The sequence below is a fragment of the Sander vitreus genome, chromosome 9 (genome assembly GCF_031162955.1).
Source record: "Sander vitreus isolate 19-12246 chromosome 9, sanVit1, whole genome shotgun sequence".
NCBI lineage: Eukaryota > Metazoa > Chordata > Actinopteri > Perciformes > Percidae > Sander > Sander vitreus.
Genome location: NC_135863.1, coordinates 20,981,257 through 21,008,190, shown reverse-complemented (window position 1 = coordinate 21,008,190; position 26,934 = coordinate 20,981,257). Strand labels below are relative to the sequence as shown.

The 26,934-nt window shown below is 40.1% G+C and overlaps 2 protein-coding genes across 5 annotated transcripts; both read right to left on the bottom strand.

Moving 5' to 3' along the window:
- Positions 1-545: 545 nt before the first annotated feature.
- Positions 546-18,619, bottom strand: LOC144523583 (unconventional myosin-Vb). Its single transcript, XM_078259221.1, has 35 exons — positions 18,513-18,619; positions 17,744-17,854; positions 17,436-17,604; positions 16,743-16,887; positions 16,397-16,553; positions 16,172-16,315; positions 15,951-16,032; positions 15,727-15,834; positions 14,882-14,994; positions 14,458-14,726; positions 14,211-14,292; positions 13,572-13,712; positions 13,222-13,353; positions 13,024-13,107; positions 12,824-12,940; positions 12,644-12,741; positions 12,445-12,531; positions 11,495-11,815; positions 10,910-11,066; positions 10,528-10,767; positions 10,235-10,444; positions 9,991-10,084; positions 9,748-9,896; positions 9,445-9,654; positions 9,144-9,244; positions 8,916-9,030; positions 8,532-8,637; positions 8,178-8,291; positions 7,395-7,546; positions 6,997-7,086; positions 6,695-6,827; positions 6,317-6,614; positions 1,905-2,079; positions 1,731-1,811; positions 546-1,641 (listed from the first exon to the last, which is right to left on the bottom strand). Exons 1-35 carry the CDS (start codon positions 18,537-18,539, stop codon positions 1,480-1,482), a joined length of 4,974 nt encoding a protein of 1,657 aa, XP_078115347.1. The 5' UTR covers positions 18,540-18,619; the 3' UTR covers positions 546-1,479.
- A 597-nt stretch (positions 18,620-19,216) lies between these two features.
- Positions 19,217-26,825, bottom strand: mbd3b (methyl-CpG binding domain protein 3b). Of its 4 annotated transcripts, none has more exons than XM_078259216.1 (7): positions 26,723-26,825; positions 24,180-24,339; positions 23,222-23,359; positions 22,887-22,977; positions 22,544-22,721; positions 21,805-21,957; positions 19,217-20,200 (listed from the first exon to the last, which is right to left on the bottom strand). In XM_078259216.1, exons 1-6 carry the CDS (start codon positions 26,734-26,736, stop codon positions 21,810-21,812), a joined length of 729 nt encoding a protein of 242 aa, XP_078115342.1. In that variant the 5' UTR covers positions 26,737-26,825; the 3' UTR covers positions 19,217-20,200; positions 21,805-21,809. The 4 variants fall into 4 exon arrangements, with proteins under 4 accessions (XP_078115342.1, XP_078115341.1, XP_078115340.1 ...); XM_078259215.1 differs by lacking the exon at positions 26,723-26,825 and adding an exon at positions 25,323-25,613 and having other exon boundaries at positions 22,896-22,977; XM_078259214.1 differs by lacking the exon at positions 26,723-26,825 and adding an exon at positions 25,323-25,610.
- Positions 26,826-26,934: the final 109 nt, after the last annotated feature.

Sequence of the window (26,934 nt, the reverse complement as noted above, 5' to 3'; positions counted from 1 at the left end):
CTGTAGTAGAGCTGATTAGAGACTTGTTTGTGCAGCTTTTCAGCGCTGAGAAAAATAATCTGGAACAGAGCGATCAATTGCTGTTGTTGGGCGTTGTAAATAGCTCGGATGTAACAAACACATGTCAGACTATGTGAAGTGAAGTTTGCTGCTCTTTTGTAGACTTGAATTTTTGCTCTGGGTGACTGGGCAGTTAGGGATTAAGTGTATGTGTGGGTGCCCCATCTGGATATGTAGCTATTATTGAAAGATACAGGAAGACCATGTACACACTGGAGATAAATAACAAGCAATTTGAACAAATCTGATCATTTAATAGGCTCAATCTAAGAGGCAAAAAAAATACACTGCTAGCTTCTGACCTTTACACTGCCATTATAGACTGTCATATAGACTATAAAAGGAAAACTAGCCATCTAAGTAAAGAAATTCTAAACATGTTGTCACTCTCTGGTGTGTACACGGTCTTTTTATTCAAGGGGACATCTGCACTGTCTTTTAATAACTTTTAAATAGCAGGTACACAACTGTCACAAAGCTGGAAATGCCACGAAAAAAATCTTTATTTATTGCTGTTGACAATGATACATTAGTCTCCTCCTTCAGAGGCTCAGTTCGCGTGTTGGACTGAGATGTGGAACAGGAATGCACACAGACGTTAAGGACAAGGATAAATGTAGAAGCACAATGAAAAGCACAAAAACAAAGAGCAGACAGACATGCATGATCTGTTGTGTCTGTCTGACCAGGCCACACAGACAGCGGCACAGCGACGCCGGTCCTGTACTTTCAGAAAAGGTGCATGATAGGATCGATGAAACAAAAAGAAATAATGTATTGTGCCAGCACGCATAATTATTTGATGTTAATTGCCAATTGTTGTCTCCTTTTATTTTTATTTCATTTTTGTTTTCTATTTTTCAATTGTTTGTGAATATATAAATATGCATTACTGATGATGTGTAGTGGTACAAAGTACTAGCATGAGAATTTTTTTATACACAAGATGTTTCTAATTTTTTGCGTTTTTTTAATTCTGGTTGTTCTTATTGGGGGTTGAGGTGACTGCGACTGCAGTCTCATTGTGTTTCTGCTTCCAATAAAATATGGGGAAAAAAGCTTAATCTCATTCGTGTTTATCAAACTGTACTGAGATATAGCTGCACCTATATACACCGCTATTTTTTGACTACATAACTGCCTTATTTTATTCAAATCTTTACTACCTACTTTTTTTAAAGAAACATTTTGACATTCATGCCATTTCAGTTTGTTATCTGACCTTCTACAGCGTACAGACTAAGCCACTGCTAATTAACAGATTTAGTTAGTGCCACTAAAAAACAAATTAGAGAGGAATTAAATTCACAACACCTCCTGGAAGTAATTTTACTTTCAAAGGATTAAATTCAATAGATTGGGAATTAAAATTTGCTAAAACATTAATATATTTGCCCTGAAGAGGCAAGGCATCCTTTTCTAGGCTCTGCGTAGAAAGGAGATCTTGAGGCAGTCTGGGATGACTAACTGCTCGGCATGGAGGACCGGGGGAGGCAAGTAGGGAAATGTGACAGGAAACACTCGTCTCACATCCATGAGGAGCTGTGGAGGCTGACCGTCAGAACGGCCTTTGAGAAGCCCCTAGAAGAGCAAAGACAGACCATTCACATGGAGTTTCACACCATTTTAAATTGATAAACACATGAAACCCTTGCAGCTTTAGAAAGTACCTGGACAGTACGGATAAAATTCAGTGTGACTCTTTCATCTAGGTCACTGTGGGGACTGTACAGGGTCAGAATCTTCACTATCTGTTAAAGAAAACATACCAACAGGAAGTTATATACACTTCACCTGCACTAAAATTTGCTCTCTCTTCAAGCCAGATGCAGATAAAGACCCACCTGCTGGCTGGACAGGGCAGTGCAGGTCTGAACAAGGGCCTGTGCGTCCGACTCAGTCTTTTTCCCAGCCTGCAGCAGCTGAACCGCCTGGATGAGGGGCTCCAGTGTGACCACAGCGCCCCCTGACTGCAGACCTCGGCTACGCAGCCACTCCTCCAGCAGACTCACATTATAGCTTAATGACAAGAGACCGAAAGACTTATTCATAATCTAATATGTTTACACATATAACTTCATCTAAAAGGGGTGGGCACAATAATATGAATACAAACACAGGGATAAAAATGTCACAAAAAGTCGTAATACAGTATAACATAAATTGTCATATAAAAAAAGTTATAGTATGGTATGTCATTAAAAAGTCATAGTCATAGTATATATAGTATGTCATAAAAAGCATAGCTTAGTATGTCATAAAAATGTCTTAAAAAAGTAAGTAGTATGTCATAAAGAAATCTTAGTATAGTATGTCATCGAAAGTTATAAAGAAGTCTTAGTATAGTACAGTATGTCATGACAAGTAATAGTATAGTATGTCATAAAAGAAATCACAAAAAGCAATAGTATGTCATAATATAGTATAGTCATAGTATAGTGTGTCGAAAAAAGTCGCAAAACAAGTCACAGTATAGTATGTTGAAAAAAATCATAGTATAGTGTGTCGAAAAAAGTTGAAAAAAAGTCATAGTATAGTATGTCGAAAAACGTCATAGTGTAGTATGTTGAAAAAAATCATAGTATAGTGTGTCGAAAAAAGTTGAAAAAAGTCATAGTATGTCGAAAAACGTCAGTGTAGTATTTTGAAAAAGTCGGAAAAAAGTCATAGTGTAGTATGTTGAAAAAGAGTCATAGTATAGTATGTTGAAAAAATCATAGTATAGTGTGTCGAAAAAAGTTGAAAAAAAGTCATAGTATAGTATGTCGAAAAAAGTCATAGTGTAGTATGTTGAAAAAGTCGGAAAAAAGTCATAGTATAGTATGTTTGAAAAAGAGTCATAGTATAGTATGTCGGAAAAAAGTCATGGTATAGTATGTCGGAAAAAAGTCATGGTATAGTATGTCGAAAAAAGTCGAAAGAAAGTCATAGTATAGTATGTTGAAAAAGAGTAATAGTATAGTATTTTGAAAAATGTCATAGTATAGTATGTTGAAAAAAGTCATAGCATAGTATGTCGAAAAAAAGTAATAGTATAGTATTTTGAAAAATGTCATAGCATAGTATGTTGAAAAAAGTCATAGCATAGTATGTCGAAAAAAAGTAATAGTATAGTATTTTGAAAAATGTCATAGTATAGTATTTTGAAAAAGTCATGTGACGTGTTTTGTGTTCTGTAAATACAATATTCCAAAAGAAAAGTGTTGCTGTGTGGCATTCCTTCTTTGTTAGTATAGTTTGAAATAAAAAAGTCACAGTATAGTGTGTCGAAAAAAGTCAAAATAAAGTCATAGTATAGTATGTCGAAAGAAGTCATAGTATAGTATGTCGAAAAAAATCATAGTATAGTGTGTCGAAAAAAGTTGAAAAAAAGTCATAGTATAGTATGTCAAAAAAAGTCATAGTATAGTATGTTGAAAAAGTCATGTGATGTGTTTTTTGTTCTGTAAATAAAATATTCCAGAAGAAAATTGTTGATGTATGGCATTCCTTCTTTGTTAGTATAATATGAAATAAAAAATGTCATAGTATATTATGTCGAAAAAGTCATAAAAAGTCATAGTATAGTATGTTGAAATAAAGTAATAGTATAGTATTTTGAAAGATGTCATAAAAAAGTCATAAAAAGTCACAGTATAGTATGTTGAAAAAATTCATAGTATAGCATGTCGAAAAAAAGTCATTGTATAATATGTCGAAAAAAGTAAATAAACGTCATAGGATAGTATGTTTGAAAAAGTCGGAAAAAAAGTCAAAAAGGTCATAGTATAGTGTGTCAAAAAAAGTCATAAAAAGTCATAGTATAGTATGTTGAAAAAATTCATAGTATAGCATGTCGAAAAAAGTCATAGTATAGTGTGTCGAAAAAAGTCAAAAACAAGGTCATAGTGTAATATGTGCGTGGCATTCTTCTTTGTTAGTATAGTTTGAAATAAAAAAATGTCATAGTATAGTATGTCGAAAAAAGACATTAAAAAGTCATAGTGTAATATGTTGGAAAAAGTCATAGTATAGTGTGTCGAAAATAGTCATAAAAAAGCCATAGTATAGTATGTCGAAAAAAAGTCATAGTATAGTGTGTCTAAAAAGTCGCAAAACAAGTATGTCGAAAAAAAGTCATAGTACAGTATGTCGAAAATAAGTCATAGTAAAGTATGTCGAAAAAGTCATTAAAAAAAAGTCATAGTATAGTATGTCGGAAAAAAGTCATAAAAAGTCATAGTATAGTACGTGGAAAAAAGTCGGAAAAAAGGTCATAGTATAGCATGTCAAAAAAGTCATAAAAAGTCAGAATAGTATGTCAAAAACAATTCTAAAAAGTCATAGTATGGTATGTCGAAACAAGTCATAAAATGTCATAGTATACCATGTCGAAAAAGGCATTAACAAGTCATAGTGGGGCGCCTGGGTAGTTCACCTGGTAGAGCGTGCACCCATATACAGAGGCTTAGTCCTCGATGCAGCAATCGCAGAGTTCGATTCCGACCTGCAGCCCTTTGCTGCATGTCGTTCTCCCTCTCTCTCCCTTTCATGTCTAAAGCTGTCCTATCTAATAAAAAATTCATAGTAGTGTTTCGAAAAAAGTCGCAAAACAAGTATGTCGAAAAAAAGTCATAATATAGTATGTCAAAAAAGAGTCATAGTATAGTATGTTGAAAAAAGTTGAAAAAAGTCATAGTATAGCATGTCAAAAAAGTCATAGTATAGTATGTCGAAAAAAGTCTAAAAAAAAGCCATAGTATAGTATGTTTGAAAAACATACATACTATATGTTTGAAAAAACATACTATACTAAAACATAAAACATACTAGTATAGAATGTCGAAAAAAAGTCATGGTATAGTATGTCGAAAAAAAGTCGAAATAAAGTCATAGTATAGTATGTTTGAAAAAGTCGGAAAAAAAGGTCATAGTATAGTATGTCAAAAAAATCATAAAAAGTCAGAATAGTATGTCAAAACAATTCGTAAAAAAGTCATAGTATGGTATGTCGAAAAAAGTCAAAGTACAGTATGTCGGAAAAAAGTGAAAAAAAGGTCATAGTATAGTATGTCAAAAGAAAGTCATAAAAATGTCATAGTATACTATGTCGAAAAAGGCATTAACAAGTCATAGTGGGGCGCCTGGGTAGCTCACCTGGTAGAGCGTGCACCCATATACAGAGGCTTAGTCCTCAATGCAGCGATGGCAGGTTCGATTCCGACCTGCAGCCCTTTGCTGCATGTCGTTCTCCCTCTCTCTCCCATTTCATGTCTAAAGCTGTCCTATCTAATAAAGGCCTAAATTGCCACAAATAAATCTTAAAAAAAAAAAGTATAGTATGTCGAAAAAACTCCAAAAAAGGTCATAGTATAGCATTATACTTTAAAAAAGTCATAGAATAGTATGTCGAAATAAGTCGAAAAAAAGTCAAAGTATAGTATGTCGAAAACAGTCATAGTTTAGTATGTCGAAAAAAGTTTGAAAACAAGTAATAGAATAGTAAGTCGAAAAAAAGTCATAGCGTAGTATGTCAAAAAAAGTCAAAGTATAGTATGTTGAAAAAAGTCATAGTATAGTATGTCGGAAAAAATCATAGTATAGTATGTCAAAAAAAGTCGAAATGAAGTCAAAGCACAGTATGTTCCAAAAAGTCATAAAAAGTCATAGTATGGTATTGCATAAAAACGTCATGAGACAACTTGGCAGTTTAACACGGCAGTGAGATTTTGTTGTCTCCCCATGTTTCCTGTCTCAGCTTTACTATCAACTCCACAATAAAGGTGAAAATGCAGAAACAAATAATCAAAAAAAAGAAGTGATATAGTAGAATTTCAATTGAAACCAATTTATAGATAACAATAAATATATAATACTAAACTAGAAGGGCATTCTGAGAATGCAAACCTCTGACAAGGCATGCCCTATTTTACTATATTAATGCAGTGTGAATTTTACAAGTCTGGCACCCTTTTTTTTTCCTGATTATTCGAATTATAACACATGAATGAAGCACAAACGCCCTATCTTGCAATGTTAACAAAATCGAAAATTTTTTGCATCCTCTCTATGATTCGGATTTGCTTCCTTGGCCTATGCTACACCATCCCACCAAGTTAAATGAAAATCAGGCCACAAGTTTTTCCGTAATCCTGCTAACAGACAAACAAACCAACAAACAAACAGACAAATCAAACCAAACCAAAAACATAACCTCCTTGGCAAAGTTGCATACCTTAATATGATATGAAAAAATGTTGCATATGTAAATTTCTACCGTATTTGCATCCCACGACTCCAGCAGCACATGTCTTTCCTCAGCAGCAGGCTGTTGAGAGCGGAGGCAGAGATGAGGTAAGTCAGCTGGTGGAAGGCCTGCTCCATCTGTGACGGGGGCAGAGCCTGATGGGACAAAGCGGTGTGAAGGGCTCCTAGCTCCCTCAGCACTGCCGCCATTGTGGGAGCATCACCTCCTGCAGTCCTGGGGTCAGAACCTGCTCGCTTTCTAGACGTTCCCAACTTAACTGCCGATCCAGACAGACCTGGGATGGTCTCGCTCTCCAACAGAGCAGGGACTGAGGGAAAGAGGGAGCAGGAGGTAACATAAGAGGGGGGAGCATTAATAGAATCAGTGTTGTTTTCATTATAGTGGTACCTATGATGTTTTGTAGGCGTTTTTCAGTGATGGAGAGGAGCTGCTGATAGGCCTGGATACAGAGGTCACTCAGGGTGCGGATCAAGTCGCTCAGATCAGCCGCCAATGGAACCAGATCGTCTGAGTCAAGGGTCTGAAAAGTAATTATCCATGCATTCATTCATCGATATCAAAGAATCCCCAACTACTACAAAGATTATGTTCTATTAATTCTATTCATCAGAGACTGGACTGTGTGCAAGACAACAAAAATGCTCCCAGTTAATAAGATGTAAATAATAATAAATACATGTTCATCCTACCTGTTTCGGGGAATGCTGGGTCAACAGGTCGTGCAGCAGAAAGGCATTTTTTAGCCACAGAGCTGTCATATCTACATCGTTACTATGTTTCTGCAGGGACAGACAGGATAAACAAAGGCTATATTGTCACTTGAAGATCAACACTAATCTAAAAAAAAAATATCTGTGCTGCTATGTGCTCTCGTGTGTATGTGAGAGGTATATGGGCTTTGCTGTGGTTTACTTTAGGGGGCCAGATTGTTGGACAAAACAATCCGCAAACAATCACTTGAAAGGGTTTCAAAGTTAGTTGTCGACGCTTCCCTCTTAGTGACAAGCTACCCGACATGATGTGATCTGCCCTTACACATTAAACCTCAAGCATATGGTGCACCAAGCAGACATAGAGCTCAGGTTACCTTCAGAGCTGCCTTTATAGCAGTGACAGCAGCGCTACAGAGTGAGCGGGCGTGCGTTTGGTCTCCGCTGCAGTCGGCCTGACGGACACACAGGAAGAGCACGCTGGCAGGCAGGCCAGGAGGCAGAGACAGGGCGCTGTCGACGCGGATGTCTGGACCACAGACAGAGGGCAGCAATGGCATAGTGAACATGGCCAGGTCATATTTGTCAGCCATAGAAGAGTTAGTTGAAGTTAAAGTTTATTCTTGTGTGTCACATGGCAACGCTACAAAATTGTGGTCTCTCAACATCCCATAGATGGGTTTCTAAAGCATTTAAAGAGTCCTCTTAAAACTGTTGTAGGAGACAATCATGTCATTCCAGAGAACAATATACTCATATTTTAGTGGTTGGTGGACGTTTCCAATAAGCAAATGAAAATGGCAAAATAACTTCAAGGAGTCACTATGATAGATAGATAGATAGATAGATAGATAGATAGATAGATAGATAGATAGATAGATAGATAGATAGATAGTTGAGGAGTGTAATGGCATTTGTTTTACTATTTTGTGAGATTTTATAGACTAGCTGGTATTCTAGGTCAATGCCAACATAAACAAATGTATGCAGGTTTAGAGAACAAAATATTTAGTGGAATTTCTAAATAAAAACTCACCTATTAAACTTACATACTTATGAAGAATTATAAACTATAGCCTGATGTGTTTTCTACGTAAAAGTTTGAACGCTTCTATGTACTGAAACCTAAATATAGTGTTTGCTAATGTTTACTGTCTCACCTGTGATGAGGTTCTTGATGAGCTTGGCTTCATCTCTCTTCCTACATTCCAGCAAACCAGTGACTGTTGCTGGCTTCGGTTTTGATTGACAGGAGGAGGTCTCTTGGGTGAAAGCTGTTGGGAGAACTTGGTGATGATATTTCTGTAAAAAGTGTTTACTCATCTGCTCTCAAGTACACTTTAACATCATATTTAACAACATAAGTTAATGATCCAAATATGTGACGTTAAGTGAAAGCTTCATATTTCACAAATGGCGTCTTTTCAGCGATGAAGAAAACCCACTAAACACTTTATTCTGAAAGTGCACAGCAAACCATAAGCTCTGACTTTAAGCTTGTGATGAAATCTTACCTTGTGTCAGGAGTTGTCTGAGTGAGACTGTGTTTTTAAGCTCCTTCAGCTCTCTTCTCAATCTGACACACTCTTGCTCTCTGGCCTCGAGTAGTTCCTGCAGTTCCTTTACACACAAACACACTCACAGGATTTGTGGCTTATAGCCAATGCTCGGAAACCAAACTGACTTCCAGCGGAAACAGTAGAAAAAGCTTAAACTTTTTAACAAGATTACAAGCAGCCGGAATCCACTGGCTCTTACTTTATAGACTGCAGAGTGATTATGAGAGAGCGATAATAGCATAATAAATTCAGGGGAAGAATTTAGACTTCAGAATTTATACATAGTCTTTCAGCAGACTCCCTCATGCACCACAGATGACTGCCTTCATAAGTCGATACCTGTCGCTGTACAGCAGAGGAAGAATCAGAGATCGCTTGACTAAGCTGGCACCTCAGAGCCTCCAGCTCCTCCTCTCTCTGACTGCGCTGACTACGCAGCTGGCTCTCCAGAAATCTGACACAGACAAGGGGAGAGATGAAACAGGATCAACGAGTTCATCCAAACAAATATAAATCACAGCATAAAATGGAAGGGGAAGCAAGTTGATAAACGAGAGACAGACTGACTTGTTGGCTACTCGTACAGCATCGTAAGCATGTGCCAGGTCCTCTCCTTTCATCTTCACTGCCGGGTCTTTGGCCACATCCATCTTCTCCATCAACTGATCCTGTCAACACACCCATGAACACAGTGTGACATTTTTGTTGCCTGACCGGATGTTCCAAATGTTGCAAGTTGGAAAAGCATCCACGCATACTCTGAGCATCAATAATCCTAACTCAATGCTCATAAATGTTTTTTCCACCAAACTTGAGGGAGATTTTGTGATATTCTTCTTGAGTTTATTCTACTCCTACACTCCCTCACCATTGGCGTTTCCAAGCTCCACACTGAGGCTCTCCTCTCCAACGAGGCAGATGTCACACTGACCCTGCGGACCTCCTCCGGGGAAGGGAAGGCAGATGGGAAGGGTGAGAATGGGTTGAGAGACTGGGGTGACAGCGCAGTGGGAGAGGGAGAGAGAGGCTCCAAGCTCAGACTCTGGGTGGAGTCAGTCCTTCTGTGGCCCTTGGAGTGCTGTTGTGAGGAAGAAAGAAAATACCATCAGCAACCAAGATGGAGTTTTAGACCAAAATAGTATTTTGTGTGTCTGTAGGTGTAGTTATGAACCTCAGTAAGCAGACTCATCTCTCTGAGGTTGTCGTATCTCTGCTCCAGTCTGGTGAACTCTCTCAGGAGACCCTGATACTTTCTCCTCTCCTCATCCAGCGCCGCCCTCAGAGATGCACCCGCCTGAGACACAGCCTGATGCACACACTCTGCACACACACAAGGAAAAAGAGAGGAAGAAGACCAAGGGTTTACCTTTGAAGCTATGCAGACATTTGATGCTGCAAAATTAAAAGAACCTACCTTCTTGTGCTTTTTCTTGTTCAAACAAGCGAGCAGAGAGATCATCTCTCTCTTTGCATAAACTGTCCTTTTCTCTTTGCAGGGCTTGTAACTCCTTGACAATAAGAGAAAATGAGAATAAACTGCTGGTCAGGGGAATTTTCTTTTAAATTATGAGACATCTGGTATTCTTCATGTTTTATAATAACACAATCACCAGCACTGTGTAAAATGTGTCAAATTATTCTTGGGTCAGTAGACCTACTTGTGTGAGGTGAAGGATATCCTGGGCAGCCTTCTCTTCAGCTCTCCTTCTTTCCTCCACCTTCTTCTCGCTAATGACGGTGCAGGGCTGAGGCTTCTCCTGTTTCTGTCTCTCTAGTTTCTGTACCGTCGCCCTCAGAGCCACCAGCTCAGCACTGGTGGCCTCTCGCTCTGCGTGCAGGGTCTCTCTCAAAGCTGCACTCTCCCTGGCCTGGACAAATACAAACAAACAAACACAACTTTATTGTGTAGAAAGTAGAAAATAAAATGAACTCTTACAAGGATCACACACACCTCCTGGTCCGCTCTCAACTGCAGCTGCATCAGTTTGACTTCCATGCCCTTGTTGAGCTCTCTGTACTTCTCCACTGAGCGGGCCTCCGTCTTTAGTTTCATCAGCTCTCTCCTGGCAGCCCTGCGGCGCAGGCAGCACTGCATGAACACCACCGCCGCATGTACTCGCCTGTACGCCTGCCTCGCCAACCACCCACGCACTCTCGCCTGAAGCAATACAGCAGCCCGCTCCGCCACCAACTGGGGAGGGAGAAAAGGGTTTACATCAGTTCAGGTTTTGCCTACATAACTTAACATAGTAGTCACAATTAAATTATCTTCTAAACAGATCAGAAGTGCAATGTTAAGCAGGTAATGATTAAGGCTGAAATTAAATGCTGACCAGTCTGTATCTGTGGCGCGCCATCGTGCCCCTGGTGAAGGCCTGGATGGTGATGGTGGCCTGTCGGATCATGAGGAACAGCTGTCTGACCATCACCATGCGGTAGGTCTTCTGGATTATTAAAGCAGCCTTGGTGTAGCGCAGGGTCAGGGCAAGTCTGCAGCCAAAGTGACAAAGAGGAAATGTAAGTGTTTTAACAAAAAAGTTTTGGTCTATGTCTGGCAATTTTGTTGGAGATTGATGCAGTTTACACAAATACAGAAAAATAACAGATCTGGTAATAGTTGTTCTAGTTTCCACAGATTATTGTGCAGTGTAAAATACATTGTAGCTCACATGAAATAGTTCTAAACATAAACCTGTCTTCATTAGCTATACTGAATATATCATTAATATATTTAAAAAATATATAAAAAGAAGATTAAATTACACTTTCTATCATTGACAAATCAGTTTCTCTAAAAAATCTGTCACTTTCCTTTAAAGAAATAATATAGTGCAGTGAGGCTAAACTGTAATATTTACAAAACAGATGAAGATTGCATTGCAACATGTACTGTATATATCTTCTACTTCTATCCTCACCGTCTGGCCAGAGCTCCTCTGCAGTATTTCTGTATGGTGACAGTTGCCCAGCAGATCCTGGTGTATCTAATCCGTGCAAGCCATCCTCTGACCCGGCTCTGGATGATCACAGCAGCAACACGCAGCCTCTCAGCTCTCAGCCTCTCCAGAACAGCCACCTGACCGGCCCGGAAAAATACTTTGGTCTTTCCAAAGCAGTACTGGTCTGGGTCTGGGATGAGTTGAGGCAGGGCTTGTCTGCATGAGGCCTGGGCCTGATCCTGGCCCTGAGAACCTCGAAGCAGAAGATGGTACCTACTGAAGAACTCCTCGTAAGTCCATCTGGAAACAAAGATTTTGAACAGAAATCTTAGAGAAAACAACTTATTAGTTCTGTTAAGATAGTTAAGAGTCTTTTTGTTTTGATCCACTCTTCAATTGAATTATTTCGTTTAAATAATTTGACTCTAGTGAATAGTTCACTGTAGGGAAAATACAAATATAAAGTATTAATAAAGAGACACATATATTACATTACTGGACATTTATACTATTTTATGCTCTTATTATTTGGTAACACTTTTACCCATCCGGGACTGTTTTGACTTCATGTAACTTGGACATATGAGACGTGAGAGTTGGTTTGTTGCAACAAATCTACATTACTCCTTCCTCAACATCCATGTTTGTTTATCGTTTATAGGCTCAGGGGCTGACTCTAAAATACTGGACACCATATTTTTAGGCACGTTATGCTTTTATTTAGATAGTGACTAGTCTTTTAAGATTAAGGCGCTTTAGGAAAACCCAACTCTGGTAAATATGTCTTTCATCAATGCCTTAGAAGAGAAGAAGTGCAACATCTGATATCCTCTTTTATATGACTTTCTTAACATGACTTTAAAGACTGAGTTCTCATACTGTGTGAGAGCTATATAGAGTTCACCGAATGTCTAGGAAGTACTCCGTACCTAGATGGAAAACCTGCAGCACTGATGCGAATTGTCTCCAGCACCCCACAGGCTCTCAATTGCTGGACTGTCCTCCTGGGGTCAAACCTAACAAAGCAAGGCTATTAGGCTGCTTGGTGCACGCACCAGTGTCAGGGACAACACAAAATCAAATGCATCAACTTTTAATTTTGTAAAGACGGGCCAAACAAAGACATACATAAAAGGTTCTTTGAGGTCGTTGGGTTTAATACAGCGGACATAGTGAGGAGTGGTGCTGTTCAGAGTGTCCATCAGCATCTGTAAGGACTGACGAAACTGACAGGCACCAAAAACATAGTGTTAAAGTTTTCTGCACCAAAAATGAAGTGAACATAAGAACAAAGCCGTAACAGCTCACCTGGAAGCCCACCGTCAGTTTATGTTCTTTGGTGGCTCTTTTCCCTGAACGAACACTTCCATTAGCCACAGAGGAAACATTTCCCTGCTGCTGGAACAACTCAGCCACCAGCTCAGACTGACACACACATGAACACACAAGTTAGTGATCACATAGTCACATAGAAATTAAATGAAATTGAATACGTAACAAATACCTACCTGACTTGCTTTGAGAATATTAACGAGCTCCTCAAAGACTGTATCTCGATTCTTGCCTAAAAAGCCATTGCATTCATATTGCACCTGATGAAAAAAAAAAAGAAAAGAGAAGAGACTTTTTCCACATATTAAGACTTGAACTACAGTCCTAACACAGATTCACTACAGTTTCTCCGTGTGTTGACCTTCATTACTCACTGTGTCCGCGAAGTGCAGAACGACGAAGGCGCTGTTGGACATGCGAGGTTTCTGGAAGTGAGGGTGGGGCTTGTTGGTCAGGTGTTGGTCATACAGCTTCTGCACCCAGCTCTCATCTGAACCTTTGGGCATCTGACCATAAACACAGACAGTGATCACAGAGACCAGAGTTTAGAGGGAGAATATTCCTAAAACCAGTGAGTTAAAAATTCAAAACTATCCAGTGCCTAAAATAACAGTGAACCTTTTTACATTTCACTTAGTGTAACAAACAGAGGAGACAGATCAAATTAAGACTAACAAAGAGATAGATGTGGGGGGGTGTGGGGGGGTGAGACAGCATGACTGACCCTGCACTCCTCATCTAAAAGATCAAACAGGCCCAGTTGTCCCTCTATGAGATTGATGCACTGCTGATTGTCACTGAACTCAATCCTGCTCCAGGCCAGCTCTTCCCGGACGTACTCCTCCTGCTCCAAGTGGAACACATGCTGCAGACAAACACAAAAACATATATGAAACTTAAAGATGCGAAAAAATGAGAAGAAAATGCAATGACTCTATATAGAAAGTCTATTAAGGAGGCAGACGACCTGACCATCCTGAGGATAAAAACAGTGAGGGAAGCTTGGCTATAAAGAAGAGATCATCACAGAGAGGCCCAGACAGAGCAGCACTTCTTCCTGCATGTTGTATGCGGAAGACAACCCTTTATTCTTTAAAATCTGAATAATTTAATGTGATTTTGAAAACTTTTCACAACCTAAAAAAGTACACCCACAAGAGTATTCCACACATGCATTCAAATGTGCAATAACTAAAAAACAAGATGGAACAGAAGAACATCTGTTGATGCATTATTTGTAGTATTATTATCATTAAATCAAACTCAATTGGAATTTGTGATGATAGAGTTCAGTGGTGATAGAGCTGATCCCCTGAAGAGTTTGACAAGAATAACAGACATGTCTGCCTGTCACATAACTTACCCTGTTGAATTGCTGTTGCAGTTTTTCATTTGCATAATTTATACAGAACTGCTCAAAACTGTTCCGGTCAAAGGTCTCAAACCTGCTCCGAGAAAAAAGACCAAGTGTCAGTCCAACTGTGTAATAACACACTGAAGATAATGAACAATACACTTCAGAATACACTATACTAAAGCAAACTTTAGAGTTGTAATAAGGCCACAAAAATAATTTGTATCCAGTTTTACAAAGCTCGTCACTCACTCACCCATAGATGTCTAGTACGCCTATAAAGGATTTGGTCTGTCCCCTCTGGGTGCGCAGAGCAGAGTTGAGCCTCTGGACAACCCATGCAAACATCTGGCCATAAACATGTTTGGCCAGTGCATCTCTGGCTTCTATTGCCTGCTGACCGGACACAGGTTTGACCAGCATCTCTCCACCTACAGCCAGTTTGCGATGACACAGCCAGTGGGCTATCTGAGGTCCTTCCACTCCTAACAGCTTGGAGAAGACAGCCAGAGGGCGGTCGTCTACCTGAGAAAAAAACAAAAGACTACACCTGTAACAGTATACTATATGCACTGATAGAGGAAATATGATGGCAGTTGAGAGAAAAAATATATTTATAGAAGAACTAAGGCACTATAGGTGAGAGGAGACATAGATTACATTAGAAATACATTTCTTACATCAATATAACTCCGATCAGAACTTCTCCCACTGGCTTGGATGTTGACATTTCCCAGGTGCAGAACAGCTGACAGGATCCGGAAGACCTCCATCTGTTGGTCAGGCTGCACATCTGCAGTTTCAACAAATAAACCAACATCTTCATAAGCAATGACATGATTCAGTTACATCAAAATCTTACCAGAGCCTGAAGAGTTGGATCCTCAAACATCATTGTGTATGCATCAGTAGTGGAATGTTACTAAGTACATTTACACAAGTACTGTACTTAAGTACAAATTTGAGGTAGTTATACTTTACTTGAGTCTTTTCTACACTTTCTACTTCTACTCCGCTACATTTCAGAAGGAAATATTGTACTTTTTACTCCACTACATTAATCTGACAGCTTTAGTTACTAGTTACTTTACAAATTAAGATTGTTGCATACAAAACACAAGTTGATTATAATTGGTTGATTGACAGAACTGTTTTGATCGTTTCCTGCTTCTTAAATGTGAGTATTTTTCTGCATTGAGTATTTTTACTTTTACAGTTATATTTGAATTAAATTTTTCTTATGACACTTACATACTTTAACGTAAGTAACATTTTCAATGCAGGACTCTTACTTGTAACAGAGTTATTTTTACCGTGTGGTATTAGTACTTTTACTTAAGTAAAGGACCTACATACTTCTTCCACCACTAGTATGCATTATGTATGTGTGTGGGTGTGTGTATGTATGTGTGTCTGTGTGTCTGTCTGTGTGTGTGTGTGTGTGTGTGTGTGTGTGTGTGTGTGTGTGTGTGTGTGTGTGTGTGTGTGTGTGTGTGTGTGTGTGTGTGTGTGTGTGTGTGCCTACCCAGGATGGTGAAAGCATTGCGAGTGCGCTCCAGGTCTGACAGATCATCAGTACCAGAAATCTGCATCTCTCCTCCCTGGCTGGTGTACCGGAAATTCTCAGCTGCATCTTCAGCAAAAAGACAACGCATAGTCAGACTGCATGCAGTGTGGACATTGTAATACACAAAACGTGAATGGACATTTGAGAACAAGCAGAGAGGGCTGTTTGTGATTAAGTCTCACCCAGTTTAAGGGCTCTCATCTCAGGTAACTCCCTGGAGGCACACAGCTGGTAGAAGATGTGGTAGTTCCTCTCTGCTGATGCCTTACATGCACACAAACGTACAGATAATGTTCATTAATAGATCCATAATAAATAGGTGTGTAACATTTCACCTCTTGACAAATGAAAGATTCTTATCTGCAAAAACTGTTTTCATCATCACTCTGGCTTTAGAGCTTACTTGGAAGACAACCCTTGACTTCTCCAGCAGATACGTCCTCATGTTTGCCCCAATGATGTCCCCTTTTCTGCCAAAGCCGATCTCGATGTACTTCCCAAAACGACTACTGTTGTCATTTCGTGTGGTTTTAGCATTCCCAATCGACTGTAGACAAAATTATGTGTTGTTTTATATCTTTTAAAAACATAATTGACAGGGAAAGTAACAGATGTGTTCAACCGTCACCTCCAATATTGGGTTGGAAGCTAAAACCTTCTCCTCCACACTGGTCTGCTGTGCTGCTCCTCCAACCACAGCAAAGTATCGCATGGTGAATTTGGCTGAGACCGTTTTTCCTGAGCCAGACTCTCCACTGATGATGATAGACTGGTTTTTCTCCTCTCTATACACACAGATAGTGTGACTATCAAATCCTACACAGTGTAGTTATGCTAAGACATTGTTAGCGATGTTAACAATGTTGCAGTGCACCATAAACAAGACAGTATAGGAAAATATTCTTACTGTATATGTATATGTTCTACTGTATACAATTTGTTATAACATGACCCCCTAGCCTTTGACCTCTGACCTGGTCATAGTGCGGTAGGCTTCCTCGGCCACAGAAAAGATGTGAGGTTCCATGTCGGCCATGTCCTGGCCGCTGTAAGCATCGATCACCTCCTCTCCATATATGGGGAGCTGGTCATAGGGATTGATGGCCACTAACACAATACCTGGAGGGACAGGAAAAGAAAGTCACATTAGCAAGGGACTCTGGATGTTGATGGAAATATTTTGCAATAACAATATAATTTTCATCTGCACTTAAATCCAAATGAGGAACATCTCCTAAAACTCACTCTGTCTACTTTAAGTCTAAATTAAGCCAAGCACATGTCACTCACTCATAATTATAGTGAAAATAAACACACAACCTTTCTAAATGTATAGGGATTTAAGGGTAAAACAAAACATTTGTCATGACAAAACTACACAAATTGAATCTTATCTAGGATTAAATTATCTAAATAGTAATATGTAATTACATCTTGAACCAGTAGCAGCGAGGGAGTTGCCTCCCTGGCTCAACCTTTGACCTACTGTAATATAGTTGACATTATGAGCTGTAATAATGCAGACAGAAGCACAGAAGAGCTGTTTGTTGCTGCCACTACAAATCTGAGAGACCGTCTGTTACTAATGTTGTTCCACTTTCAGACAATCATCCCTATTTTAGCTAGACTTCTTTAAATCTGTCTGTTTTTGCCAGTTCAGTGCTCACCACAGTACGTATAGATGCTGCTGTAGTCCAGGAATCGAACCTGCAGGTTGTGCAAGACAGCAGGTTCATGGAGGAAGCTGAGAGCTGTCAGGTCATTTTCCCCCTCCAGGATGTCAGGGTTCCCCAGCGGTGGGAGATCAGAATGGGACACCACTGGATAATGGGTCTCCTACCAATAGAGAAGGAAGTTAGGAGTTCTTGTGTAAAAATATAGAGAGGACACTGGGGCTTATGCTGTTTTATGAGGACCATGATACTAGAGCATTCACACTGATATTTGGATAATATAATGTTACTGCATGTCTCACCTTTCCATTAGAGAGTTGTAGCAGTAGATGTTTCTCTCCAGGACTGTAGTCCTGGAGGAGCAGGGCTGACACCCAAACTGCATCTGGGTCAGGAACCCACACACATGCTCCCTAGCAAAGTAGCAGATTGTTTCAGGTGAGTGTGAAGAGTGAAAGAGATACTGCAGGTTGAAAACACTCAGTATGGTTAGAGTGCAGAAAAGAAGAGATTTTTATTTCATTTTTCATTTTCTCTCCCGACACTGTTCAGGTACATGTAACACTTCCTGGCCCCACCCAGACAAGACATTTGTCATCCATCAGCATAAAAGGCTCCTAAACGGTGTTAAAAATTAACACCGGTCATCCTACTCTAAATTGCCCGCATGGATTAGCCATTACCTACTTCTAACATATGTAATTTGCGTATTAATGTGTGCATTTTATAAATTAATCCACACTTATTGAACACCAAGTTTACAGAAATAAGGATTTAAAAACGCAGATTTGTAGATTTGGTCACAGCAAATCTATCATTAACTGTAACCTTTTGGCTCAAAAATATAAGAGAGGAACTACCACTTCTTCTACCAGTAAACATTCACTAAAACAAACATTTTATAAAAAATTGACATGACATGACATGATGGGAAAAGCTGACACACATACCAGATACAGTATGTCATGCAAACACAATAATGCTAACCTCATTAGCAATATAGTTTTTATATCATAATCAATTCTCTTATTTTAGGGACCTACAAATGGTAGGCCCTCAAGACAGTCTTACCTTGCTGTATAGCTGCAGTGATGTCATCTTAACTACTTTAAAGCATGCAGATAGACGTCATTTAAAAAACAATCAACAGGGGTAACATCAGCACGTCCCTCTGAAAAGTCTGTATCCTCCACAACTCTGCAGAACAGCCACTTTGTGTCCTGGTGACAGTATTTTGCACTTTGTCCAGGCTCACAAAGACAAGTTAACTGTTAATCTGTGAGAGGATGCAGTGATTGGATGGAGGGGATTCTCCATTTAAATGTGCAGTGTGAATCATTACTGCCAGACAGGGTGGCCCTTAGAAGATCTACTTTTGGGGGGTCAGATGCATCTCAACACAGGTTTAACCATAGTATTTCCAATACTTTCAAAAGAAAAAAAGGCACACTAGCAGCAGACTTAATGACATATTGACTCATTTTTAATAAGTAATACAATCAAATTCATTTCAGCAATCAGCCTGCTGATATTGAAAAGGGATATTCATGATTTCAGCCGGATACATTATTTATCATCGATCCTTGACAGGGATATATATACAAAATCATTATTCCTCAGATGCTAAATGACATTTAAACTCAATTTCTTAACTGTAATTTGCTTGTGTCACCAATTCTGTGCGTGGGTGTACCAAGAGGCAGCATATGTGTGGTAACATTGACACATTAAAAAGAAACGTGGACTGAAACTGATAGAAACAAAGACTAAACAGCGATGTTTCACAGTAAAGCACCTATAATGATTAGGACTACAAAACATAAATTGTACAATAGATAGAGGTTTCAAGTCATTTCTTTACCATCATGTGTACAGCACATTTTACGCTTATGGTAAAATATCAAGCAGACTTTAGTTAAACGCACTTCAAACAACCCTCTTCAAAATGACATGTCTCCTTTAGGGTCAATACTGAACATGAGTCACAGGATGACACAGCTGTCATGAAGTACAATATTTCCTTGAAATTACAACAATAAAAACTTGACTCTATCCCCTCCAATGGATGTACAAGGGATTAAAAACATCACCATTTGCATTAGTAACATCAGCCGGCCTGCAGGTTGGCACCGATGCTAATTTAAATGAGATCAACTCAGTACAGTTACATCTCAACTGGTTCCACTAGAGAAGACAGTGTTTTGTGTCTGACAACTTGTGGAGTGCATCATAAAATTCAAGAGCCAAAGATACAAAACATTCATTTACAATCTGCCCAAAACAAAACAAAAGCACCCAGATCAACTTTTTGCTGACATAAAATGTTTGAATTTGACATGATTGTCACAAAAAATACAAACCCATTCAAAGCCTTTCAGTAAAAAATACACTTCTCATCAAACACTGAATTTGTCACACTGTAGATAAGTTATTTTTAATATTTGAAAGTTCAGGGGAATTTTTAAAAATGTCAGTCAAAAAAAATAAATCAACCGAGTTCAGAAATACGTCGAGTAATTTAATTGCAGTTGAAGTCAATGAGTCCCATCCAGTGGAGTTAACGATGAATAGACGCATTTGAGACGCCAAGCGTTTGTGGGTTCAGGAGAGGAGAAGAGAGTTCTTTAGGTTGAACTGGACTGGCGTAAGTCGGGTTAAGGTTTAAGTTGGACGCAGATACTCAGGGACAGTTCATCAGGGCAGGACTGCTGTATGGCTCCGACTGCTCATGGTAATGTGTACAGGTGTTGAACAAAACCCTACAAGAAGAGAGGATTGACAATTAGAAAAAAAAACAAACATATTCTCTAGTTTTTTGGACTGCTAGGTTGCATCTTATATTGTGTAATAATACAGTGGTGCTCATAAGTTTATGAACCCATGCTAAAGTTGACTAAAAAGAGGAATACAAAAATCATCTTTTGGAAATTCATCTTAATCCATCCATCCATCTTCATCCGCTTAACCGGGGTCGGGTCGCGGGGGTAGCAGCTCCAGCAGGGGACCCCAAACTTCCCTTTCCCGGGCCACATTAACCAGCTCCGACTGGGGGATCCCGAGGCGTTCCCAGGCCAGGTTAGAGATATAATCCCTCCACCTAGTCCTGGGTCTCCCCCGAGGCCTCCTCCCAGCTGGACGTGCCTGGAACACCTCCCTAGGGAGGCGCCTAGGGGGCATCCTTACCAGATGCCCGAACCACCTCAACTGGCTCCTTTCGACGCAAAGGAGCAGCGGCTCTACTCCGAGCTCCTCACGGATAACTGAGCTTCTCACCCTATCTCTAAGGGAGACGCCAGCTACCCTTCTGAGGAAACCCATTTCGGCCGCTTGTACCCTGGATCTTGTACTTTCGGTCATGACCCAGCCTTCATGACCATAGGTGAGGGTAGGAACGAATACTGACCGGTAGATTGAGAGCTTTGCCTTCTGGCTCAGCTCTCTTTTCGTCTCAACGGTGCGATAAATTGAATGTAATACCGCACCTGCTGTGCCGATTCTCCGACCAATCTCCCGCTCCATTGTCCCCTCACTCGCGAACAAGACCCCAAGGTACTTGAACTCCTTCACTTGGGGTAAGGACTCATTCCCTACCTGGAGAAGGCACTCCATCGGTTTCCTGCTGAGAACCATGGCCTCCGATTTAGAGGTGCTGATCCTCATCCCAGCCGCTTCACACTCGGTTGCGAACCGATCCAGTGAGTGCTGAAGGTCACAGGCCGATGATGCCATCAGGACCACATCATCTGCAAAAAGCAGCGATGAGATCCCCAGCCCACCGAACTGCAACCCCTCTCCACCCCGACTACGCCTCGATATCCTGTCCATAAATACTACAAACAGGATTGGTGACAAAGCGCAGCCCTGGCGGAGGCCAACTCTCACCTGAAACGAGTCCGACTTACTGCCGAGAACCCGGACACAGCTCTCGCTTTGGTTGTACAGAGATTGGATGGCCCTGAGAAGGGACCCCCTCACCATTCATCTTAATGCCTTAATTTAAAAAGGACACCAATTTTCTTTGTGAATGAATAATGTATCGTAAATAAATAATATAATAATAATAAATATTTATTTATAATAAATATTTATTTACGATACATTATTCATTCACAAAGAAAATTGGTGTCCTTAAAGGTTGGATTTTTCCTAATCTTTTTAATTAAGGTATTAAGATCAATTTCCACAAGATGATTTTTTTATTCCTCTTTTCGTCAACTTTAGCATGGGTTCCTAAACTTATGAGCACCACTGTATATGCACTAAGTACAAAACTCATATGCCTTTTTACCTACAGCAAGCTAGCCACAGGTGGAACAGGTAATACATTGTCGCAATCATTTGCCTAAATTTTCCCTTAACCAACCTGTGCTATACGCTCTCCATATCTTCACTGCCGTTGCCCTCGTCCTTCAGAGTGTCTCCGTCATTGGCAGCCTCCTCGACATGAGCCAACATATCAGCCATCAGTGCCTCCTCTAGCCTTTTCCTCACACTGTACACCAGCTCCTCCTGTTTCCTACACACAAACACAACAGGAAGCTGTTACAGTTGGCAGTTTCAGTTGCCTATAACAGCCACTGAATCAGCACCGAACAGATGGCGTGTTTTTACAAAGTGCAGGGTCACTTGTTATGGACTATGGAACAGACTCAACTCTGTCAACTTCGGGGGGGTGTCAAAGAAGACAAAAAGGGATGAAGAAATCTTCAAAATCCAAAGATTTCTCCATTATGTCTTTGTGACTCAGCCTTTTCATAGTTGTTATTGTGCTTCAGCATATAAAATGGAAGCCAATATGGAAGCCTCATGGACTGGAAAAAACAGATACAATATGCCATTATTCACACTGCCTGTAGTTATTTCCTGTTTATAAATACACTGAAGGAAATCTGAGCAATATTTGTAACAACTGTTTCACAGGCACACACATGCGGATACATTTTGCTCAAAGTAAAAAGTTCAAATGAGAAAATAGAATTTTGGATCTGACTTGATATTGGCTCCAGCAATTAACATATCAGCTTCTAACACCTAGTACAAAAAAAAAAAAAAATAAACGACAACAGGTGATCCATGTGTGGATGTGTTCTGTGATCGCCCACCTGATGTCCTCATCAGTGACTATGAAGGCCTTGCACAGCGGCTGTGTGGTGTTGAGCCAGACTCCTGGGTTCTTCTCCACAGCTGCAGACAGCTGGCCGGTGATGGGAGCAGCGCTAGTGTGCAGAGCGCTCGCAATGGCCGACAGGAGAGTCTTGTCTGTGCAGCCTGGACCAACACCTGAAGCACCAAACGCATGGTTAAAGAACATTCTGAAGAAACACCACAGCTGTAACTCTGCTGAGAATTAGTTACATCTTATACAAAACTGTTGCTAAGCAATAATGTCACTTCAGAATGTTTTTTTTCTGTCTGAAAAATCAATGTTTAACTTGTGTATATTACCTTGCAGACCTTTAGGCAGTTCCATTGTTTTCACCAGCTCCTCTGCAATGTCATAGGCATTAAGACCACTGAGTTTCTTCTCCCAAAATAGCTGTAGACAAAAAAACAGAGTAATATTAGCTGCAGGCAGTTTTGACACAAATAAATCAAAACATTTAAATGAAAATATGCCGCTGCTTCCAGTACAGAAAAAAATGAATACATCATTAAAATAATGAAACATGTCTGGTCCATCCAGTTTCAAAGTTTCCCATCCGGCATTAGCACAGCATCAGATATCAGGGGTTTCTGGTTTGTATGGGATGGTGTTAACTTAACAGACGGAGACTGTTCACCTGTCTGGGCTGGTCGACAGCTTTCTGCGGGTCCGTCTTCACTTTGTTGTTTGGGTGGTTAGTAACCTTAGTAACAGGCTGCTTAAAGATGGAGGCTGTCTGCCTGACTGGGAGTGATGTGTTCAAGTCAGGTTTGCCCTTAAAAATATCAAGCACAGAGGGAAGATGAGGCCAGGATGGACAGGAGAATGTGAAAGGGCAAAGAGACGGAATATGACCTGTTATTCCACAAGACTGTTGATTACAACCACGCAAGCAGACATCATTCATACAGCTCTTAGAGGCCTATGTCAGTGCTCAAACCAGTTAACTGAAATGATGCAGCATATGAAATCAACTCTGAAAGGAAAAAGATTATAATTTTGCTGTCTTTTATCAACACAGTGCCACCGGGTGTGCTAATAAAATGTACCTCTTTAAGTTACTGATGTTCAACATAATCTGCCATTATATACAATTATTCATTAAACTGTTTATACCAGACTCGCATCAGAATCTACAAGTCCATAAAAAAAGTGATTAAAAAAACAAAATGCAACAAAGAGAGTTTGGTGACAACTCATTTTATAAAAGATAAACCTGCTCCTACATTAGTCTCCCTCCAGATCTGATGAGTAGCAAAGATTAAGATTGTAGGTTTTTGTCTTGTCTAACCTACATTAGGTATCTATATGTATTGTATGGATAAGTAGTTAGTTGTCTAGATTAATAAAAGTTTGACAAGCTATATAAAATGTTGCCTTGTTTAAAAGATGCAACCAAGTGACAGCAACCAAACTTGCACCTATATTAAAGTCACTAAATGAGTGGTTGGTTCTAGTCTGCAATTGATGTTTATGTGTGGGTGTTTCACTTGCAGTGCTCGACCTGTTAACGTTTGATCATACTACAGTTAGTGTTCGTCTAGTTTTAGTGTTTGGCAGTCAGTGGCTGGTCATCATGAGCTTGTCTGCCTCACCTTGTTCTGGTTGTTGTTATCATAGCGCAGTCTCTGACGGTTCTTGTTCAGCTTGCTCATCAGCATCTTCCCCGTGCGGAAATCAAAGGAGCTGAGGTCCATCTGGTTACCAAGGTAACGGGCCAGCTGAGGCTTGCTCCGAAACTTCTTCCCAGATGGACTGGCAGGGAGGCAGAGACATGAGAAAACTACTATTATACTTAAATCATCTTTTACAAAAACAGAAAAGGCAGCAAGACTAAAAACCAAACAGAGACGACGGCAGGGAAACTAAACGTGACAGGTTACACTTCTAACACTGACACAGCAGACAGACAAATTACAAACAAGGACCACAACATGCAACAGGTCAAAAGCAAACAGAAGCAGATCACATTCAAGTGGGCAATGACACTAAAATCACATTACTTTGTGAAATGGATGCAATCTTTGATGAACACTCTACCTTAGCCTTGGTATCTAAGCTGCACACATTTTTGTATAATGAGCAGACTATATATAAAAACATATTTAACAAAATGATATGTACAGCCTTAAAATGAACCCCTAAGAACCAGTGAACACGTAAACATGGCAATATTAACACTTGACCAAATGTTTCAGAATGGAAACAATATCTTATTAGCCTGAGCAATGACCAACAAAAGGAACATCTGTGGGTGGTTACGTGCTAGTAACTCATGCAAATGTATCTTACATCATCACAAACCACAGTTAACACCAGTATGAGTGTACAGTTAGCCTACCACAAACTATACAACCGACCCGCCTCCCCCCTCTCTTGCCTCTGTTCCTCATCTTGCTCTTCTCCTCTGCTAAATGAAAACAAATCTGGCGTTGTAGATACACTTCAATGGGAAATAAAGAGTATTAACTGAGATGACACCGAGTTTTATTTATCAAAAGCCTCGCCAGGAGCAGCTACTACTAGCCTGCACGGTTGGACAGACTGCTTCTTATCTTAACACTTGTGATAGGAGCTGGCCTGGCTGGCCTTGTTACCCGGCTGCAAACAGACCCCCCCTCCCCATCCCAAACTTTACACAGACCACCGTCCCCCCTTATCATACTGCTGTCTTGTTTCCGTGCGCAAACTCTGTCTTGTGCACCTATAAGTTTTGCAAGCCCTCGTTCGTTTAGTACCTAAAATAATAGACATCGCTTTTTCCAGCTGACAAACCCGACTTTCTGGTCACTTCTTCCATTTTCCAGCCCTTGGGGAGAGCAGTGCAATCCCACCTTTTCTTCTCCATTTCCCACGCGAGTAGCCTATAAATCCACTAAAAGTTACTGCGGATTGGATTTAAGGATTTTTTGAATGTCAGGCCTATCGCTTCTTACGCTTTTGTTTCGACCATATTATAACATGCGTCCTCTGTAATGGGATCTCCCTGCTAACAACATCTCGTTTCTTTGTCGTCGCGCAGATCGCTCCGCCGCGGACCTCGGCCAAATCACCACCTGCCTGTCGTGCACGGGGCACGAGGGCTACATCCGCAAGGAAAACATAGGACAACGCGGCTGTAGTAACAGGCTGTAGTAGTTAGTTAGTACTGTAGTAATTAGTTAGTACTTATGTCAAGGTCTCCCCCTTGAATTAAAACATTCTAGCAAGTCTTTGAATATAACGTTAGTTTAAATTTAATTTTCAAATTGGTTATCTCCAAACTTTGGGTTATTTAACCTAAACCAATTCAAGAACCAGTCCCTGATCACATCACGAGAAAGGTCACGTGAAGGTGAAACACCAACATTTACAACTAAATAAATTATGGCCGTTAGTCTTTTGTTTTGAAATGTTTACCGGAAGTGTTATTTTCTATTGTCCAGCTTATTGACGCTAGTAGCTAGCACTACATCAATGTTAACCTATGGGAAACATAAATTAGGCTACGGCTACAAATAGACCGTAAATAGTTATCACGCAGGTGCCGTGACAACAATAATGGACGCCGCTGAATAATTAAAAATACTATGTAGTAAAATAGCGTTCCTCACTTGTAGCATGCTCAGTAACACAATATGTGAAAGTTCCATGTTAGCTACGTGAAATAGGAGAGCCGTTTCACCACCACAATGCCTACCGTTGTCATTCCGACTTGGAGCCGGCTTTTATGAATGAACAAAGTATATCTTATTGATAAAACACAGACACCATTTTAAAAGCATATACATGCATTTGTGGAGGCTTTGTGTATGCAACAACGATACAGAAAAAATGCGATCCGCTTTGCAAGGTTAAAATCTGTCGAAATAGCACACTGTCGACGCAGTGTACCGACTCCATACTTCACTCAACATTAGCTGTAAATATCAGGAAAATTAAAGCATATTTAAAATGATGCTACAAAAAAGACCGACATCCTAGCTGAAGACCACAGCATTGCTATTTGCAAATGCGAAACCACAGAGTGCAGCTGCCTAATCGGTGATAAACATACTTTCCAAATATATTATGAAAACGACATATCGCGCATCAAACGATACAGTTACAATGCATACAGTTGTTGGTGGTTTCATAAGCCTTCAGATGATGTACTTACTCGTTTTTATCCATCTTGAAGACACTATCTCGCTTTCTCCCTCTCGCTATGTTAAATCCCTTCTCCCCTCTCCTCTTTCAGTCCCCTCCCCCTTCGATGGGAGAAATGAAAGACATTATCCACGCAAATTTCGCAGCCTGGCTGATAACATGAGTATAATGTCTGGGCGAACCTGGCGTATTCTCAGTGTGCAACTAGGCCCATAAACCTCG